At 42.5% G+C, this 21,116-nt stretch overlaps 1 protein-coding gene across 1 annotated transcript in view; it reads left to right on the top strand.

Moving 5' to 3' along the window:
- LOC119379130 (huntingtin) overlaps positions 1-21,116 on the top strand; it is a 196,346-nt gene that overhangs the window by 114,103 nt on the left and 61,127 nt on the right. Inside the window, exons 32-40 of the mRNA XM_037648317.2 lie at positions 23-165; positions 2,875-3,109; positions 7,819-7,909; positions 8,006-8,109; positions 8,188-8,263; positions 10,236-10,492; positions 13,464-13,578; positions 14,963-15,082; positions 17,320-17,550. Of these exons, the coding sequence (XP_037504245.1) occupies positions 23-165; positions 2,875-3,109; positions 7,819-7,909; positions 8,006-8,109; positions 8,188-8,263; positions 10,236-10,492; positions 13,464-13,578; positions 14,963-15,082; positions 17,320-17,550 (1,372 nt within the window). The remainder of the gene's footprint in view (positions 1-22; positions 166-2,874; positions 3,110-7,818; positions 7,910-8,005; positions 8,110-8,187; positions 8,264-10,235; positions 10,493-13,463; positions 13,579-14,962; positions 15,083-17,319; positions 17,551-21,116) is intronic.

Here is a 21,116-nt window from a genome sequence, read left to right as displayed (position 1 = left end):
ATCTGCTTCTCATTTATTCTAGGTACCTGATCCAAGTTGTCAATGTCTATGGAAAGCATCTTTGCAAAATTCTGCTTCAGTCTCCACCCACAGGCACGGACACAGTTTTCCCGTTTCAGCAGATGTCCAGTCTGTTGCTTTACCTTACACACATGTTTCAGTCAGGTAAGAACTTCTTTGAAACTAGTGCTAAATGATTGAAGTACAAAATGCTAATCCTTATACTTTAACTAGTACTGCAGCATTTACAGTATGTAACCAAGTCTAGAAAAAATTTATCTTATTATTGTAAGCTGTGTTAATTCTTGTCCCAACCACAGTAGTAGTAGTACTATGGTTGGGACATTAATTCATTTTAAAGACAGAGTATACCTCAAAGTAAATATCTGATTGACTTCTGCTAAATATTTAGTGCAATATATGATGCCTTACAAGGCAGAAGGGACACATTAGCTGGTAGCTCAAGCTAGATAAAAAGCATGTGGAGAGGGAAAGAAACAAAAAAAAAATGCAGCAAGTGTTGAAATTTTAGATAGTGAAAAAAATTTAGAGGATTACGTAAGCCTTGCTTTGCCAGCACTTGTCCTGTCCTCTTTATCTTTTTACTAGGGGTGTGTGAATATTTGAAATTTCGAATATTTTTCTAATAGTGTTTTCTATTCGATTTGATTCACACTGGAATTTTACTATTCGAACTTCCCAAAAACAAATACAGTCAACGTCCAATTGAAAGTGACCCCTTCAGATTTTCAATATGCTTCACCTCATTACACTCTCGTATTGTGGCAAAGCTGCCTTTCAAGCTCTGTTACGGTCAAACTTTGCCTAGACACAGTCAACATCGATTGGAAGTGGTCCCTAGATTTTCAATATGCTTCACCTCATCACACCCCGGTATTGCGGCAAAGCTGCCTTTCAAGCTCTGCTACGGCCGCAAATGTATTAACTCAAGAAAACGCTGGTTCCAACATGGAGATGAAAGATGTGGCAGAGGTGGGGGCTCAATTAATGCTGTTTTGGACCTGAAATTTGGGCAGGAAGTCAGAAAAATTGGAAGCCGAAGCTTTTTAGCATCCAAAATTTCACATGTTCTTATATATCGACGTCTATGAGGCAGATTTGGAACTCCGGACTTGAAGGGAGCACACCTTTGTCCGCCACAACAGTTGGGCTTCCACAGAAATTGAGAGAGGAGGAGAGGCTGAGGAAATGGCATCTTTGCCTATCACGTGTAAAGTGTTGTCGGCAACACTTTGGTTGCACCAAATCATGTACATAAATACAATACGGCCTCTACATTGCCTCATTCTTGATAAGACAACTATGAAACACCACCCCGCCAGTGCTTCATCATCCTAGCGAAAAGAAACACTTTCATGTTGCTATCTCATAAGAATATGATTAGGAATCCTATCTAACTTTTTTTTCTGCAATTTCGCTTCGAAGTATTCTAAAAATATTCGATTCGATTCACACTCACACTTCAATATTCGAATTCGCTTTGCACCCAAAATTTTGCTATTCGTACAGCTCTACTTTATACCTGTCTGTCTGTATGGGTGTATGTATTATATATACCGTTGAACTGTGTGCAGACAATATCTTGCATAGGTTGATTGTATCCTAAATGAATGCTATCCCTTTCTTGGGCTTGAATTATTGCACCTACGCATATAAGCACTGTGATAGACTTTTCACGGATTTCATTTTCTTGTGTGTTTCTCTACATCTTGCACGAGTGGATGTGAAATCATATTGCAAAGCCATATTTCTGTGACAGTTAATCAATAGTTAACAAGCCATTTCCATTCCTTTTGCGAAAGTGAAAGTGCCTTCTTGTGCTCTAATTTGCTAAACACACATCCCGACACTCTTTTGCTCAGCTTGGTTCTGTAAGCCACCACTGCAGCTTACAATAAGCTTGCTGGAGGTAATCTTATGCATAAGGTTACAGTTTTTCTTGCTGTTCTAAGTGACATGCACAAATGCACACCATTGGAAAAGACTGATTGGTGTTCCAGTGACCTCATGGTTCCTTCACAAAGTGGTCCTCTTTCTGGGGTTCGTAACTAACACGTCTCACACATTGATGATAAGCCTTGCAAAGTTAAAAACACTTTGTCATGTGCAAGGGGCACTACAGCAGACTTCATTCACCAACATTCTATAGAAAAGGCTTCAGAAACAAATTTGTTTACCAACATTTTTCATTACTGCTTACTGTCACAGACCAATGTATTTGCTTGCAGCCTTGGCTGGGCTAAGCAGCAGACATTGCAGGATCCACAAATAATTGCACTGAACTTTTATCAAGAGTTTTAAGCATTCCTCTATTTCTTGAGAGTGAGCTCAATAGCTCTAGAGCTCTAAGTTGTGTGTGTGCTCAATGAGGGAACAGAAAGGTCATCAGAAGATTATTCAGAGCTTGTTATAGTTCCATGTGGTCTTGTGGGAAACTTGAGACAGATAAAAAAAGGTGGCACCTGCAGAATATTGTTGCCTGTTATATTTGCTACACAAGCTTCACATGCACAGAGGATGTGTGACTGTAGAGAAGGCACTTCCATCAGTGCTGTTTAGACATTATATTTCAGTTATGAGTTAACGTAGCTTTTAATATATTTCGTTATTGTTTTCTGCGAAATGAACGTTGACATCCACCTTAGCATGATCATAAACAGAGCACCTTAAAACTGCTCTCTCGGCTTTCCGTTGTTGAATCATGGCCATATTTCCCATCTGTGTTGGTTAATAGAGTATTTAAAGTCAAGAGATGTGTCACATAAATATTTAAACAGCCCAGTTGGAAGATCTTTGTAAAGCTATTGCTAAATTGGCTGCTCATTATTCTTTCTGCTTCATGCATTGGCACAGGTAGTTTCTGCCGCGTAGCTACAGCTGCAATGCAGGCTGTGCATGCGGAGTCCAGTGCGGGTACAGAGGTGTGCGGTATCGAGGAAATCAACCAGCACTTCTTGTCACTGGCATATTCATACCCTACCCTGAGTGTGCAGTGGTGCAACATCCTTGCCCTGCTCAATTACGGTGAGCAAGGATTCTGGTCCAGGGTGCTCTGGCCAAACGTGGGAAGCACTGTCAGCATATCTGGGTAAGTTAGCATCCTGACTCCTGTAGATTCATAGCAGTGTTTTACACGTTCCTCGTTACTTCTCAATCTTGCAAGGAGTTCCCGTTACAAGTTCTTTTAATGCGAAAGGAACTTGTTCCAGTTACATTTAGAAAATTGGAATGTGTTATATTACATTAACGTTACATTTGAATTTTTAATAAAAGTATAGTGCCGGTCACTGCCAGATAATCCTGAGGCGAAATAAAGTGAGCAATTTAAAGCTTACATCGAGCTACATATATTTTACAAATTTGACATTGCCGGCAGCAGGTTATATGTAGATCAAAGAAATCTAAAGAAACGCTCGTAGACTAATTTTTTTAGAGACCACCGGCCATACTACCGATATGTCTGACTGCAACTTTTTGTGCTCGTTTATTACAAGTGCAACACACGTCGCACTTTCCACGTCAGTCTTCAAATGCGCAAACAGAATACTGCTCTTCAGATACTCAAATAGAAATTTCCACACATGCATCAATATAAATAAGTTTCTTGCACAGGAAACCACACCGAAAGGAACAATACATAGGCGTTTAATAAGTGGTGATTCATTTATATTGTAGTGTGAGTAGAAAATAATGTCCTGGACATAGGCGTTCGCAGGGGGGGAGGAGCAGGGGGCGGCCGCACCCTTTAGTCACCTAAGAGGGGGAGGGGCGCAGTCTTCCCGGTACATTGACTTAATAGGGAGGGGGGCCGTTGCGATGAACCTTCGCCCGCCTTCGTCCCCCCTGAAGGAGAACCCTGCGCATGCCTATGGTCCTGGATACACATTCGAAACTTAGTGAAGTCCCTTGTTCGCACTCAGCAAAAGTTGCATCTCGATGTCTGTATCCGACAGACTTACCTGTTTTCTCATCAGCACTTCATTGCCAATGTTGAAGAGCCGTTCCATCAAGCACTTGAGGATACTGTCGTGTTGTACACAAATAGGAACAAGGTCAACTGAGGTCGTAGGGGCGAGGGCAGGCTCATCGGGTGCAACAAGAATGTAGCGTTGGGTGTACGCATATCATTCATTGCATGAAAGACGTTCTTGGCACGGCGGCTGTTGAACTGAGCTATAATAAAAATTATAGACCGATAGCCACGGAGATAACTCGCATGTTGAAGGGATGCCTGGCCAAACGCAAAAATCGGAGGCACTAGACAGGCACACCACTGCAGCACCCGCTTGCTTAGATGCGCAGTGTGCTTTTCTGAGTCATTTGATTTTAGATTGCCAAGTCTGGGTTAGTCACGTGTTGTTCTCTTTTCGATGTATATATGTTTTCGTGTTCTTCAATAAAAATTCAGTTGAAAGTCAGCGCTGTGCCGTGTCCACTTCTTGCTTCCTCGTCTACGTGTTTCGCGCTGTTAGCTGCAATGGATGCAGCACCCTCGTCCACTGCGTTTCGGTCCTCTTCCCCGCCATTCACGCAACCGGGTGTCAAAAGGCAGATTATTTGGTAGCTGCCGGCGGCATGCACGAGATACTAAAGGGACGATCGAGCCAGCCGCTAGAGACCACACGACAAGAAAAACATTCCCAGAAACTGGGCTGAAGCTTCACACTCGGCAAGCGCGTGAACGTCGGAAGCATACGCAGCATGCGGCAAGGCACTCACTCTCGAGGGATAGAACCAAAGTGTAACTTCGCCACCATTACGTTGGGCCCCAAGACCATTCATGCGCAGTGGGAGGCCACCGCGTGGGATTTCAGTAGTTAGCTTCGCTCACTTTCTGCGGCCTCTAGTGTAGTGATTCTCTGTCCTCTGTCCCATGCACATCAAATGCCAGATTCGCGACGGTGATTTTGCGCCGTTCGAGGACTTTGCAGAACTACGCGTAGGCACCTCGACAGCGGTAAATCCACTCCCCCACTTTTCTCTACACCGACAAGGCCACGGGGCCGCGTAGCAGAACCACACACACATGCGCACACACAAAAGCTACTTTCCAGTTGCCTGAACAGAAATGTCACTGAGATAAAAAAAAAGTATCATGCCCTTTCCTGGTGGCGGCCTTACAATGGGGCTCGATGATGCTCGAATGTCAAGTAAAAGTTCTCCAAGGTGTGTCTACACTCCGGAATGACCCTTGATTGCTGTGAGACTGGCTCAGGCAAAAAGAAAAAAAGATCAGCTGTTCCTCCCACACGTGGCCAGTCTTCTCATCGCACGCTTCCCTGCGCCCCCGACTAGCGCCTTAAATTGAAAATTGGGATGCGGCGTAGTCGAGCATAGGTCGGCAAACTCACTCATGAGTCAACTCACTCAGGCTCACTCAGACTCAAACCGAGCCGTGAGTCTGAGTGAGTGTGTGTGACTAATATTATGGTGAGTTTGAGTTCGAGTCAGTCCGGTTAAAAAATTTTAGCGATTCTGAGTCCGAGTGAGTCCAGTTGAGAAATCCTTTGGTGAGTCTGAGTCCAAGTAAGCCCTAAGCGCAAAATATATTTCTTGAGTGGGTCTGAGGGAGCTCCACATTTTTTGCTAACCTATGTAGTCAAGTGAAAGTCGAGCAGTAGATTCTTCCTCCTCACGTGATCGCCCATCCATCCTGTTCTGCATGATGTGCTGCGTGCGTGCACCTGTTCAAATGCCAAGGAACGTTTACAGAAGGAATGCCGTTCCTATGTAAACGTAACAATTTACCATTACAGTTCCACCGTTCAATGGAACGGTGGCGTTACTCCGTTTCTCCAATAAGGAACTAGTTCCTGGAACGTCGTTCCTTGGAACGCCATTCTGTACAACACTGATTCATAGCGAGTTTTCTTCCTAGTGTATTCACCAGCTCTCAAAAAGGTGTTGAGGAAAACCCGCGGTCTTGTCTCCCAATCTACACATGCCGTGGGATACAGAGAATAATGTCCTAAAGTGTCACTGTGCTCATATCCAATTAAACGGTCGGAGATAGTTTATTACATGAAAATTAAAATTTGAGACAGTTCATATATAATTTCATGTTGTTGTGTATTTTCCTCAGTCACTGCGCAGCTTTACGACAACTAAAATGTAGGGCTAATCATATCATCTGCTAGTTTCAGATGTTACTGTCACTTATTTCTCAAGGTGGGTGTGTTCAGAGGGCATTTTTTTTATTTTGACAAAATTTTAATGGCATAGCAAAATTCCTCAACACATCAGAACCGTGCTTATTTTTTGTTGCACACTTTTTCTTCAGCATTTTAAAAAAATTTTAAAGGGATACTGAACAAAATTTTTGCCGCCAAGATTTTCAGCTGAATTGAAAGATTGGGTGCTGAAATCGATAGAGTTTTTGACAAACTACTGCATCTAGCGGCCCCGCCGTTAACTAGAGGAGGTGACGTTTGGCGTCGTTTTATGCACAGGAAACGGGCATGTCAAACAATGCCTGCCGTCGCCCACGTCTCTCAACCCGCTCAGCTCCCACTAGGGTTCCTGTAACCACTACGGAAGGCACCAACAGCGAACAATGCTCCCAGCTGGGGTAATGCCCCTAAATGATGGGGAACATTTCAGCGCCTTTGTGGAAGGCTGAGAGTGAGATGTAAAGGAGAGGTGGATATAGGGAAGAGGAGGACAGAGAAATAGGCACCCTGCATGCGCCGTGGGGAATGTGACGTCCCGGCTCATGCTGGCGTGCAGCCACAACGTGCTGACAATCTTCCAAAAATACAGCCAACTGTTCAAAGATACGTGAAATAAACTGTGTTTATCGGAACAGTCGTGTCTTCCGAGTAGAATTTTTGATGTTTTTGTCAGTTTTTCAATTTTTGTTGAGTATCCCTTTAGGTGAGCCAAGGTGGAAAATGCAGCCTACTGAAATTCACAATGTTCCAACTTTGAGAGTAAAAAAATATCATTTTCTATGCATTGATACTTTTTATTGTACCTACCTTGCACAATTTTGTTAATGAAAGAAAACAAAACTTTTTTTTTTTCTCTGCGCAAGCCTACAGTACAAACAAAAAGTGCCAAATTTGGCTTTTGCTACAAGAGGCTGAAAAACCGGCCTCTTGTTCTTGTTACTGTGATTTTCATTCAAGATTTTTTCTGTGCATACTTTGCTACATGTTGAACGTGCATAAAAGTTTTTCAGTAGGTACCTGCTGTGGTAGCTTGGCAAGTTCGGTGTCTGTTAGGATAATCTACTGCCACCAGTTATCTGTTATATGCGAAAATACGTTCATTTTTATTGACGGCAGTGTAATAAACATGAAAACTGGTGTTAAAGCCTTTAAATTTTACCTTGCACAGTTCATTAAACTTTAAAATTGTTGCTTTAAGTAAACAGCACAACTTTTCTGTTTTTAAGTGCTAATTTGATAATGTAATTATAAGCATTGCTAATTCAATGCTACCAGTGAAGTAACAGCTGTGGTTTGGCATTTCTTATGTTACTTCACTTTCTGCAGTTTAATATCTGCAATTATCGCATGCAAGAAACTGCATACAGTTCCCAAAATTAAGTTTGCACTGCTTTTTAAAGCTAAGAAAAGCAGCAATCTAAATAAACAATACCATGCCGTAATAAAATAAGCTTTCAAAACACAACAGTCTGCATTCCAAGTTGTCTGAAACATTCTTGTGTTTTGTACATTACATATGTATACAGTGGTGTTCATGTGTGCTGGTGTTTGGAAAAAAATATTCTCTTGTTATGAACTGCGCATCACCTTTATTAACTTTCTGAAAATACATCCCTTTCTGTTACAGAATGGCCCGTAGAAACCTCAACACCCCTTCTTATTCTTGCAATTTTGAGCTTGTATCTCAAGCAGGGCTCATCCTTCTCTGTGATTACCTGGTGAGGACTGCATCAAGTGATGCAGAGGGCTGCTTGACTTTTTTTTTCTTTTTTTGATGTACTTGTATAAAGTGACTACCATTACTTTTCTTTTAGTGTGAAAACATATACGATGCAGAACCTATGACCTGGCTCATTGTCAACCACGTGAGTGAAATCATACGGCTGTCTTCAGAGCCACCTGTCTCTGATTTCATAAGGTTTGTAAAAGCTGGTGAATCTGACTGGGCAGCCTTTTGTGTATCGCCTTGCATGGTCCTTTGTTTTTGTTTTTTCAGCGTCATTCATCGAAACCCAGCAGCAAGTGGCCTTTTCGTTCAAGCAGTGCTTACTCGCTGTGAAACAAAAAGCTCGGTGAGGGCCTTTGTTAATTTTGTCATTTTCCAGTTACCAAGACGGTATACCCTGTTTTATGGCAGTCAGGATTTCAACTGTAACAGCGATACTCCATGTTCTCAATGTGTGATCAGGAACAAATCATGCACAAAATACTGAGATGAAGAGAGATCATTTCGAGATATTGGGGTTCTGGTTATATAGCCAAAATAAATATGTAAACCTATATCTTTTTCCTGATGTAATGTGCTTCAGTTTTATAACACGGTTGTACAAGGGTTATTCAAAACGTAACGTTTGGCCAAAAAAAAATAAATATTCGGTAGTAAAAGCTTTTACTGGTAAGTTTAGTTTAGTAGAAACCTACTTCACTTTTCTACATAATTGCCGTTAACTTCTAAGCACTATTCCTTTAGTACCTCTGCATAGAAGTATGCCGCCTGAGAATTGAACCAGTTGACGACAGCAGCCTTGAGTCTCTCATCGTCTTCAAACCATTGTCTCCCAAGCCACTGTTTCAAGTTCAAGAAGAGGAAATAGTCACTTGGTGCAAGGTCCAGACTGTAGGGCAGGTGATCAAAAAGTTCCAACCAAAATTTTGAGTCTTCTCCTTGGTTCTGGCTGCAGTGTGAGGATGCGCATTGTCATGGAGGAGGACAATTCCAGACGACAGTTTCTCGAGCCGTCGATTTTTGATCGCACGTCTCAGTTTGGTGAGCGTTTCACAGTATATGTTAGCTGTAACTGTGGTCCCACATTCCATAAAATCAACCAAAAGGACGCCCTTTTCGTCCCAGAAAACAATAGCCATCGTTTTCCGGCTTGAGTAAGGAGATTGCTTGAATTTTTTCGTTTTTAGTGAAGAGGAGTGGCACCACTGCATTGATTTTCTTTTTTTTTTTTTTCTGCAGTAGCGTAGGATATCCAAGTCTTGTCGCCTGTAATAATGTGCGAAAACAGGTCATCTCCATCTTGTCGGTAGGGTAAAAACACTCGTCCACTTGACATTATTTGCTGTTTGAATTGGTCGGTAAGCATTTTTGATGCCCACCTTGCACACACTTTGGGATATCCAAGCTTTTCAGTTACAATCGTGTAAATTGTAGTGCAGCCAACAAAGGAAATTTATCCGAGAGACCACTAACTGTCAGTTATCAATCTAATCACAATTCCCGGTCCACTAGTTGAACAGTTTCATTGGTCTGGATGCTCTGCCTGCCACTTTGCTCTTCATCGTGCACATTCGTGCGGCCATTTGTGAAGTCTCGACACCATTTTCTGACCTTTCCTTCACTCATCACTTTAGGTCCATAGGCTAGGCACAACTCCCCATGAATTTGAGAAGCTGATGATCCTTTTGCATGCAAAAATAGACTTGCAGCTCGCACTTCACAACAGGCGGCAGCAACGATTTTCGCGGACATTGTCGTCTGCATTTCCTGACAAGCAGACCTCTACTGAGCCAGAACAATAACTTCAGTACCTTCAAGAAGAATTAACAGACGGCACTGCACGAATAAATCTTTATTCTGACGTGTAAATATTTAAACATTAGCAAACCTCCCTTACTTTTTGAACAATCTTCGTATAACAAGTGGTTGTTATAAAGAAGTGCTTTTCACTTTGTATATTCTTCCCAATCTTTTTCTTGGGCACATGTAGTCTTCATTCTAGTGTTTTTGTGTGTGCTCAGCATGGCAGTCATTTCCTTCCGTTTGGATTTCAAAGGAACAGTAGAGCTGTGTTTGCTAGATTCAGGTAGTGAACTTGGGCCATTCAAATTTTCAAATTTGTGTTCTGAATGACACCCTTGAGCAGGCCCTGTTTGTGCTCACTTCTAAGGGACACATTGTCTGGGTGTCACCAGTTAAAAAAAGAGCTTAATGATCATCTGACGAAGGACATCTTTCTCATTCCTAAATCTGTATGTAAACAATCACTTGTCTTTCTTTGTGTACTAACCATGTTGTCATTATGTACGTGCCTGTAGCAACCAAGCTTCATAAGCAAGCTGCTGCATTGCCTGGAAGGCATTCACCCTGCCCAGTCTGCTGCTCTCTTGGCCCTGCTGGTGGAAAAGATTCTGGTGACCCCACACCTTTCCCTGGCGCGGACTTGTGAGGCGTTGGCGCAGCGGCAGCTGGAGCTCATTCTCACAGAGCCCAGCTTCACGGCTAAATCTCCCGCTGTTGTACAGGACCTGGCTGGCCTGCCAGAGTTCATGCGTTCTGCAAAGTTGCATCTCAGGTGAGCTCTGCCAGGCTTGCATTCATTGTGCCATTTCTCAGACTTCATCTGGGTGGCATTTCTTTGGCTCAGGAATTCAGTTTTTGTTTGCACTGATAAATTATTTGTGGTAATTAGGAAATGGCAGTCACATGTCGTACTGGCTAGAACTCCCAGGGCTAATCTTGTACAAACACTTGAATACCCAAGAGAGAAGACGTGAAGGCAGGCACAGCAGTAGCTTAAAGGGGCCCTGCAACACTTTTTTTCAGCATGGTCGGAACGCGCTGCCAATCGGTAGTCGAGGCTTCTGAGAACATGTGAGCCAAACATTATAGCGCAGCACGTGGCCTATAATTCGCAATTAATTCTCAAAGTCAGCTTATATCACTCGCTCTTCTCTTGATAAATGATGCCGTAAACTCAAATGACGGCACCATAAATGCAGTCTACGGCCCTTGACTGATTTGAGCATCGTGAGCTGCATAGTTACCGCGGTGTGCCGCTACATGCCCTCACACTTGCGATCACACTAAAAGTAGCTGCACATTCGAAAAAAAAAAAAAGTGCTCAAGGTCATGGCGTGCGCTGATGATGGATGTAGCTTTCAGTGCACTCGCTGGTACAAAAGGAGAGAGAAGGCGCTTAAAGGAGTACTGACACGATTTTGAAGTGCAGCAAAACGGACGTTTTTGGTTTCCTTGGCATGTAGTGTTAACGCTCTCCCCACACCGCTTCCGGGAAACACGTATAAATATTTAAGTTTGATTTTAAAGTTTTCATCTCCCAGCATCTGCAAGGCAGCTTCACCGCATGGAGAGCCCTATGACGTTTCAAGTCAGCTCACTCGGTTTGCGAAATCTGGGTTCTGCATGCATCCTAAATCACAGTAATCGCTGTCGGAGGCACTGGACGACAGTTCACTCATCATGAACCACGTTCGACTGACAGCAAAGGACAGCAGGTGCATATTTCGTGGGTTGCAGTCTGCCCGTGACGTCACGGGCCGACTTGACACGTCACTATGAAGCCGCCCTCTCGAAACCGAAACCGAAACTGCTGGTTGAAAGAAGCGGTATTAAAAATATATGCAATGCATCCCCAGGCAAACGACACTCTTTTTAGGGTTCTCGACACCCGTGCTTTCATTTAGAGCAACAACCCGAGAAATTTTAAAATTCATGTCAGTACTCCTTTAAAGCATGCAACAAATCCCTGTAACTCTGCTCGTACTTGACGGATTCTAAAAATTGTTGCTGCAGTCGATTCGTGAGGCAATAAATTCCTTTAACCCCTTCCCTCCCATTGATGAGTATATTCATGAGATTTAGTGCCAAAATGACCATGACGATTATACTCGTCATAAGAAAATTGGTCCCATATGGAACCAATGACTACTATACTCGTCATAGTTGTGTTTCTTGACGCTTGATAGCCACACTTGTCCATGTTATGCCATTTGTGTCTCGGCTTTCATTGTATTGCCATGCGGTGAAGCCATCTTATAGCTATATTTTTTGTGCAATTAGTGAAGTAAAAGAACCCCATTGAATTTAAATAATAGTACCACTTTATTCAGAAGAAAAAGCTCTTTAAATTGAGCGGAAAAAATTTCCGGTAAATTTGGTACAATTTTCTTTTTTCACAGTAGGGAAAGGATTAATGAAGCCATTCAGTGATTGCTTGGAAAAGTGTTGTAGGGCCCCTTTAAAGGGATACTAAAAGCAAATGACAATTTAGGCTACACTGATAAACACTTGAGTACATCTAAAATGTCAGTGTCATTGTCAACTGTGCTGTGGTAATCGAGATATTGAAGTCAATTGTATGACACAAAATGTGATTCCAGTAGGACAATCTCATACTAGCCCAATGACATAGCACATACTCAGTATAACACTGTTACACTCAAATGCTCTTAATAAAAAAAGATCACTACAGTGCATTGTAAGATGGCATAAAATGCTGGCTGTGCATTTCTATTCGATTCTACAAGAAAATACCTTTTTGACATTAGCCTCAGTGGCTCATAAACTCACATCCTTACGATGATAATCTCTGAGTAACAGCCACCAATCTCAAAGGCTATGTTTTTGACATTTGCAAGTACCAGATTGTATAACAGGAGCCAGAAAGACGTCGTGGCCACCGTGTCTAGGACAGCATGTCTGTGCCGTCTTTTGACAATGACTCGGTTGGTCAAAAAGTTTCTCGTCAGTAGTCTCATTAACATATAGTGCTTCGCTGGCTTTGTTCGATTCCAAAACTCACTCTAAATGCAAATGGGAGAAAATGCCCTGTCCAAGTGATGTCATCAGCTCACTTTCTGGCCATGCTTTTGGCACTTTAGGCACATTTTAGGCAGGAAATTGTAGCACCGCCTGTCAGGTAGTAAAGGGCAGCGATGGCGTGTAAGTCGTCACACTTTCACTTTAGGGGTGGGTGGTATTTATTGTGCAAGGGGTGTATGAACCCTTCGAACATGATTTTCTCTTAAATTAAGCATGTTTTTGGTTCAAGACCAGCACTGAATGATTTCTGGAATAGTACATTTTAACAATGCAAACCAACTTTACATTTGCCCTGCATAATGCAGAGCATTTTTGATTGACCCCTACCTGTGGCACATTGTCTTTTCATGGACTTTCATTTCCTCTGTTCCTTGCTATTTCTAAGAAGGGCAGTTGGGCAGTTACATTACCCTGTGCTTTCCCCATCTTCATTGTCTATTTAACTCATATGGATGTAATTGTAAATTGTGCCTCTCAGTCCTCCAAATCGTTCTTGCAAACTGGAATGAGGCACTTGAGAATTGATCTGGGCATTTCAAGGATGATCATCTGTATTAGCTGCATCAATTGCATTGCCTGTGATAAAACATTCACCAAATGGACAAATATGACTACATCCATGGAAACAGTGGTGCAAGCTAAAGAACATAGCTTATCTTGCTTGCAATATTGAGGACTCTTATGCTAACTTTTTTTTCCAGACACCCGCACCTTCTCTCACTATTGGAAAAGCTGCTGAAAGCAGATGGAGCACAGCTGATGGCATCTGGAGAAGGAGCAGAACTCGTTAGCCCACCAAAGCTTCACGTTAATAAGGTGTGCAAAGTTTTATCAAGTACTGTTTTTTGCTGTTAAAGGGGCCCTCCAACACTTTTTTTCAAGTGCCTACATCGCTGCCGACCGCATCAACACGTAGTGGCGCTCGCCAGAACTATTGCGGGCGGAAATGACGAAGATGAGCGCAGGCCTATGATTCGATAAATGTAACGTTAGAAGTAATCGCGGCGTTGCATCACAAAAGGGGTTATTATTGGGTTTAGTTTTTCTTTACCGTGCATTTTTCACTGAACACCAAATAGACGAACGATCTTAGACTTTTTCAGCTTTAAAACTGCAGCGCCCAGCAAAGAATACGCCCAACGCCACGGCGCTGAAGTAAACGCACTGGGGACGCTCCAGGCACCGTTATTTAAAGAAACTGAAGGGGAAAAAATGTAAGAGCGTCGATATAGACGCCGTCACAACAAGAAAGATGACTAAAACTACAAAGCATGATAGAGGCATTCGCGACCTGCCTCGTTTCGCACGTGCAGTTCACTCTTCATGCACCACATTGTTTGTTACTATTGCAACGGCGTCATCATTACGTTGGAAAGAACGGGCAACATTGTATGCAAGCTTCCTGTACATAGGATCTTTCAGTTCATTTCATTGGGGCGCCATCAAACATCACCAGGTGAGTGAAACGTGGTCAGGTGACCCCGCGAAAATCAAGTTGAGGGTAGGCCTTCATTTTATTGTATTTTGAGTGTTCTAGGCTGAATAACTTTGAACTGCGTGCCCCTATCACTGCCGTTCTTGCTGCACCGATCTCTTCAGCCTTCAGTCTACGCAACCGGCAAGTAAAAAATGTAAAACAATGAAGTCTGGAAAAGTGTTAGAGGGTCCCTTTAAAAGAGATAAAGATGCAATCAAAAGACAGATGGGAGACCACTTCGGAAGTTGGCTGTCTGTTGAAATGGGACTTTTTGCCTGGCCTTTGTGGCATTCTCAGAATGCCTCTAAACATTGCTTGTTATACTAAAACAAGGATGGGGAGACGTACAATAGGATTGGCACCAGTTAACAACTGATAATGTATTCCTGGAGGGAGATGTTTATTTTTTACTGCACTCACTAGTATATATACATGAGATGCATTAACAGCAGCAGTGAAATAACCCCCCAAACAAGACCCTTATTTGCTATTTATTTAAAAAGCTGTTATTGTCACTGTTCAGAATGGTAAGCCGGGTGAGTTGGTAATTGAAGATCTTGTGAAATGGGCAACTGTTACTGATGAGGGACAAGAAATAAAGACAACAGAAGAAGTCATCTCTATTTCTTTTCCCTCATCTAAGTTGCGCTGCTCATTTCAAAAGATGTCCTTGCGCGTCTTATGAACCTAAGAAAGGCATCCTTTGTTACTTTTGTAACGCAGGAATGGTTTCTTACACAAGTACGGGAACGTTGCTGTTCTGGACAAGCATCTGCAATGGAGTGCTCACAGCTGCTGGCTAACTTGAGTCATGAAGATGCAGAGGCCATCATTCAGTTGAAGGTCAGTCATGCAACCTGTACTGCAGGGGGACAAGTCTTCCCAACTGTGTAGGTTCTTATGATGTATGAGAAGGCTTACAGGAGACTCTGCCACGAGAAAATTCTATTTTTACCCAATTTGGAAGTGCGCTTCTCTGCATTCACATTTGCCCCGACTAATGGCGGCGCCGGTTATCGCCCATATGAAGACAAAAGTGCTAGCTGCACGTGCCGGGGCTTGTCTCTTGTGTTTGATTTCATTGTGAGAGCCACACTTACATTTTCCATGCCGTAATACAAGTGAGCTGTGGTTGTGCATACTGTTTGCACAAATGACTACGCTGCCATTATTTGGGCAAACTGTCCTTCAGAAAATCTTATATTTCATAGCTTTTTTCCAGAACCCAGAAAAAAGAGCCACGTAAAAGACATCATGGAAGCATCATTGGGAGTTTCTGACTATCCTTTACAACTTTTCCAATCAAGCATATGCTCCATAAAGTAAAATTTTTTCATTATGAGCCATCATGGCAGCCAACTGCCATGATGGTTTGTTTTCTTTATGTGATATGCCTTATAACCGTGCCACACAGGCACAAGAAATGACATTTTTCTGCTGAGCTGCCACATGTCTAAATTTAATGGCATTTGACCTGATGATGTCGATAACATCTACTTTTGAAATGAGTAATTTTAGCGCAGCATAAAATATAAACATGTGTATTAATAAATCCAATCTGTGTTCAAGGCTAGTGCAATGTAGAAGTAAGTATGCTGTGGTACCATTAGCTTGAGTTTGTTGCTGCTTTTTACAGCATTGCAACCGACCACAGCAACTTCGGCCATTGCATGTTGAATCCGAAGCCTAGGATCCAACATGGCGCCTGTCGTATTGAAGCCATTGCAATTCTGATGAGAACTTCCCTATATTGCAACTAGGGAATAACACGAGAATTTTTAAAAGTCATTTCTAAAATATTTTTGACACGATAGACACTATTTCAAATGTTTTATGTGTACTGCAGTAAGCAAGCTTTGGTGTCAAGAGCACACATTTCTCAGTCGAATGAGTTCGGGCGAAGGCATTTGGTGACGAATGGCAATAAGGCAAATGCCATTTGAGTTGTCCGTGTGGCACCATGCAAATGGCATTAAATCTTAAGGCATTAGGAAGTCAGTGCCATTTTCTGTGCCCGTGTGGCACGGGTATTGTCATGGCTAGAATACAGAAATACGTTTGCTAGTATTGTTGGAAGTATAGTTCAATACAAATGATGGTGAATTTACCTCAGTATTATGGATCTAATGTTTTATTACCAGTGTAGTGAAAAATCTGTTATCTGTAAAATTTTTTTTTTCAATGCCTTTTCAAGTACAATGTCATTCTGTATGTGAAAATCATTCTCTGAACTGCATGTGGGAATGGGGACCTTTGTAAGGCAAGCGCACTGTTAAACCTCACTTCCCCTTGAACTTGCAAGAAAATAAACTACTCAGTCAATCAATAATTCAATATAGACTGCCTACCACTTAGACTGTCTACCACTATCTACAAATTGAGGAGAGTTTGTCATGTGCCAAAAGGAATGATCAGTCGTGATCAGCTTAAGTCATCAAGCTCTTTTAAGGGGTTAAAGCATGGTGCAAGCTACATGACGTGCCTTGTAGGGTTAAGGCCCACTTGAGAAAATAAACATATTTACAAGCAGGTGTTTTTCACACACCACAGCCATTAACATCTGTTTGAGCTTTGTTTTAATTATTGTCTTAAAAATTGCATTCAAAAGTAAACAAAATCTGAACCTGGCAATTTTTGTTTGCTCTTTGTGCAGAAAATAAATTCAGTGCCTTGAAAATATGATCTAATCTCAATTATGTATTGCATAACTGATGTATAAGTTTGTCATAAAATTAATAAAAGAAACGTACATCTAAAGAACTGGAATATGGGCTTGGTGGTACAGATTCATTGTGGTATGGATGCCACACAGAACGTGCATGGGAGATTACACTACATGCAACTATTCACTTGTGAGTAGCGCAGTTGTCTAGCCCTTCATTTGTGCAATGTGTTATTAACGCGTGACACCACAGCATCAATACGTCACTTCATCTGCTAACAAGCTCCGCTGAAAGAGTAGAGAATTCTGTTTCAGTAACTTGGCCAGTCAGCGCTCATGCCTTCACTTAGTGTCCCTCAAATACGGTGGCCCAGAGGGCTCGCTACATATTTATCAAGTTAAGGTCCTCTTCTAACAGGACGTGGGGCCAGCTGTGGTGTGTGCAAGCCTGCAACTGGGTGCCCAGCGCTCGAGCACGGGCGAGTCTGCACTGTATAAGGCGGCACGGTCTTGTGTGCTGGGCCAGATCCGACGATTGATGGCCGAGCTGCCCCAGCCACACCACCCCTTCTTGGCAGCAGCAGTGGGCGAGTGCCCACGTGAGGCACGACATCAGGCACGGCTTATCACACTGCTGGAGGACATGCAGGTATGAAAATGGTCTGCTCAGTTGCAGCCAGTGCTGATAACTTAGCAAAGAAGTCACTGATATTTACAGTAAAAGCTCGTTAATTCGGATTTCACGGGAACGAAAAAAATGTCCAGATTAAACGAATGCCAAATTTCAAGAAAACAATAAACAATGCATTTTCATTTTCTTGATGAATACATAAATCCACTACCTATTTTGCATAAGAGTAGTGTAAAAGCCAAAATTTTCACCATTCGCTACCCCATTCACAATGTGACCATGGCTCAAAACCCCGGTGTCTATAGCTAAACCGTGCTCTGAACCCATCGCTCATTGCGTACCACCAACACCATCACGCGCACGTGATAATAATTTTTTCACCGGAAAAATAGCTGGCAACTGATCGTTCGTCCCTCACAATATAGCAAGCAAGTTTTATGGCAGGATGCAGCGCTTTATGCGCTTTATGTAGCGCTTGTCTTTGTTCCCTTCCTTGTCCATTGTCCGCTCTGCGCTGTTTTTTTTTTTTTTTTTTTGAAGAAGGATGGGGACTGTCACTGAAGGCCTTTGTCTTAAGGGGGCACGTGGCAATGAAAACTATCTTTGTTATTTATTGGGATAAATTGATGAATTCATGATGGTGAAGCGCTAAAAGAAACGGAGACTTACGATGAACACAGGACGCAGCGCTTCGTAAGTCTCCGTTTCTTTTAGTGCTTCACCATCATGAATGTATACCAACACGCCCAACTGGCAGTTATTCTAAATTGATGAAATTTGGTGTGCAGATGTGATATGTTGTGCTGATATCAAAACTGAAATCGGTTTATAGATATCTGTTGTTCTTGAATTACAACACTTGATGTATCCCATTGTCATCCCAAAATTAGTTAATTCATTAAACATTAGTAGGGATGGGCGAATAGTGAATTCGAGGTTCGAAGCGAATAGTGATTTGGTGGAATAATTTCAAATCGAATAGTTTGAATAGCATGTACGACATATTATTATGAAAAAATGAGCATTTTTGTCATGACCCTTGCACAGTATTTTTAAAGGGGCCCTGCAACACCTTTCTTAGTTATATTGGAATAGTCTCATTATTGACGTATGACTCTTCACGAGTCATATGCCGCAAAAATTTTTCGAATCCGTCAAGTCTAAGTGGTGTTACCAAATTATAGAGATCACGTTCCGCAGCTTTCTCCTTCAACTCAAAGCCGCGAGCACGCGGAAAGCTAGGCAGCGAGTCGAGGGAGCGAGCGCAGAGGAGCGAGGCTTCGCCCAAGAGCGCCGGCGGAATTTTTTTCTTCATTTTTTTCTCTCTGACGTCTGGGCGCAACCACGTGGTCTGTGCCGCCACTTCCGGTCGGCTTGCGTCGTTCTCGTCGAGCGGAGCCGACCGCACTGTGTATCGCGCGTGCTTGAAAACTGCGCGTCGGTTTGATAATGTTGGGTGTGCACCTCGAACGCCGTAGTGTTTTCATCGCTCTGCCAACCATATAAGCAAACCTGCGCGCTCGTTTGGAACGAATGACAGCTGAGATCGGTTTCGGCCCATGCTCCGATACACCGCCTCGTAAGACTGCACTGGCAGACGATTCCGAAGCGCCGCCGCCATTACCGGACGCCAGCATTGTTATCGGAGACATGCTGCACCCCGGCCTCGGTCGGTCGTGAGAACGTGCCGACGATGCAGTTCCCAGCTGACGAGGCAACACTCGAACGGCTGCCACTCTCAACGGCAACCGGCGATGGTAAAAAGCACAGAAATATTCACGTTTTCGGCACTGCGCATGGCGAAGAAAACGGAACCACGCAACTACGAGCAGACGAGCTGTCGGTGAGACCGGAAGTGCTAATATTAATGTTTGTTCGGTGTTTTTAACGCGATAACAGAATATAAACATACATATTATCTACTTATTGAACTCAAAATTAACAATGAAAGTAATAATGAGGGTGTTATCGTGATTATAACATCAGCCAGTGGTGGAACTGCCGACAATCGCGTCATATTTTGCGGACTAATACATCATTTGTCGAGAGAAGAGGGAGCGATTTTCAGCTGACTTTGAGAATTTATTGTAAATTCCAGGCCGTGCACATCGCTATAATATTTGTCTCGCGTGTTCTCAGGAGCCTCGACTACCGATCGGCAGCGCTTTTTGAGCATGCTCGAAAAGTGTTGCAGGGCCCCTTTAAGGATTGGAACTAGGCATGAGTGAATGTCACTTTTGTGGTTTGAAGTGAAGTGGAAGCAAGCTTGAATATTATCAAGATTTGAATAGCAGTAGAGTGCAAGTTATAAGGGGTACAGTACGTTACAATTTAAAAATTACTATCCTTAGCGCATGTAAGCCCATATAATACGCTTTTAAACTTTAAAAAATATGTACACTTAAGCTTGAAGTGTGACTTCGCAGCAGTGCAGATTTCCCCTGCATGGGTAGTTTCACGGCGCAGCAACCCGACGCTGCAGTGAAACCATCTTTACAGGGGGTTATGTGCGGTCAAACATACATATATTCATTCGTTTCGAATACTTCGAAATTTCGAATAATATAAATTCGTATCGAAGCGAATTCAAATACTTTAATATTCGTTCAAATATTCGAAACGCCCGAATATTCGCCCATCCCTAAACATTAGTTCGTCCAAATTTTTGCATAAGGATATTCACAAGGGCTCATTCTGTGCCATAATGCTATTGGTTTATTTTTTTGATAATCAAATGAGCACACAAAAAATTTTGAAATTGCTTGTACATATTGTTTAACTTACAACGTTTACGAAAAGCCAATTATAAAAATCTGTATGATGTGCAGACAAATATGGACAGCTTTACGGCACTCACATATGTTTTAGGATCTAAGTGCGAAAAATGGAATGGTTATATTTTTATTTGTTGTGAAATGGCACTGGGATGACTGACAGCAACTGCATAAAAAATGAAAGCTGAGAAAACTGAGCTCGAAGAAAATGGAGTTCAAAGCTAAGAAAACAGAACTAAGAAGAGAGCCAGTTTTATTTTTCATGGGAGAAATGCAGCATTATGGTTACCTTGATCTCCATTGTCTCCTCTTTACAATGATGCCAAGATGGCGGCATTGTGTCAAGGGAAAACTGCAAGATTTGAATTTTCTAATGCCCAATTTTTCACCCTGATGTAAAAGATGGTCTGAGGATTGTAAAAAAAAAAATTAAAAAAATGAACATTTTGACCAAGTTTATCATTTCCATTGCCACGTCCCCCTTTAAACAGATTCCACCACTTTGAGTTTTGCGACGCTGCACGCGCTTTGCCCGAAGTCAAAACAAAGCTGCTGAGCGCCACATCCGCTCTGAACGAAACCATGATTGCTAAAGGCACGATCATGGCGTCCATGCAGTTCTGAATGCACGTATGCAGCCTACGTTCAGAGTCAAAACGAAACTGCTGAGCACCACATTTGCTGCTCGTTAATGGCTGGCTCGTTAGTGCACAAACACTGATGCCGACTGCGCAGTTCTGAACGCACGCAGTGAGAACTAAACTACTGCTTGACGCAGCTTTGACCCCAGTTGCTATCGACGCGATCATA

This window comes from Rhipicephalus sanguineus, chromosome 1, assembly GCF_013339695.2.
Source record: "Rhipicephalus sanguineus isolate Rsan-2018 chromosome 1, BIME_Rsan_1.4, whole genome shotgun sequence".
NCBI classification, from domain to species: Eukaryota; Metazoa; Arthropoda; class Arachnida; order Ixodida; family Ixodidae; genus Rhipicephalus; species Rhipicephalus sanguineus.
This window is presented reverse-complemented; position numbering and strand designations above follow the sequence as displayed.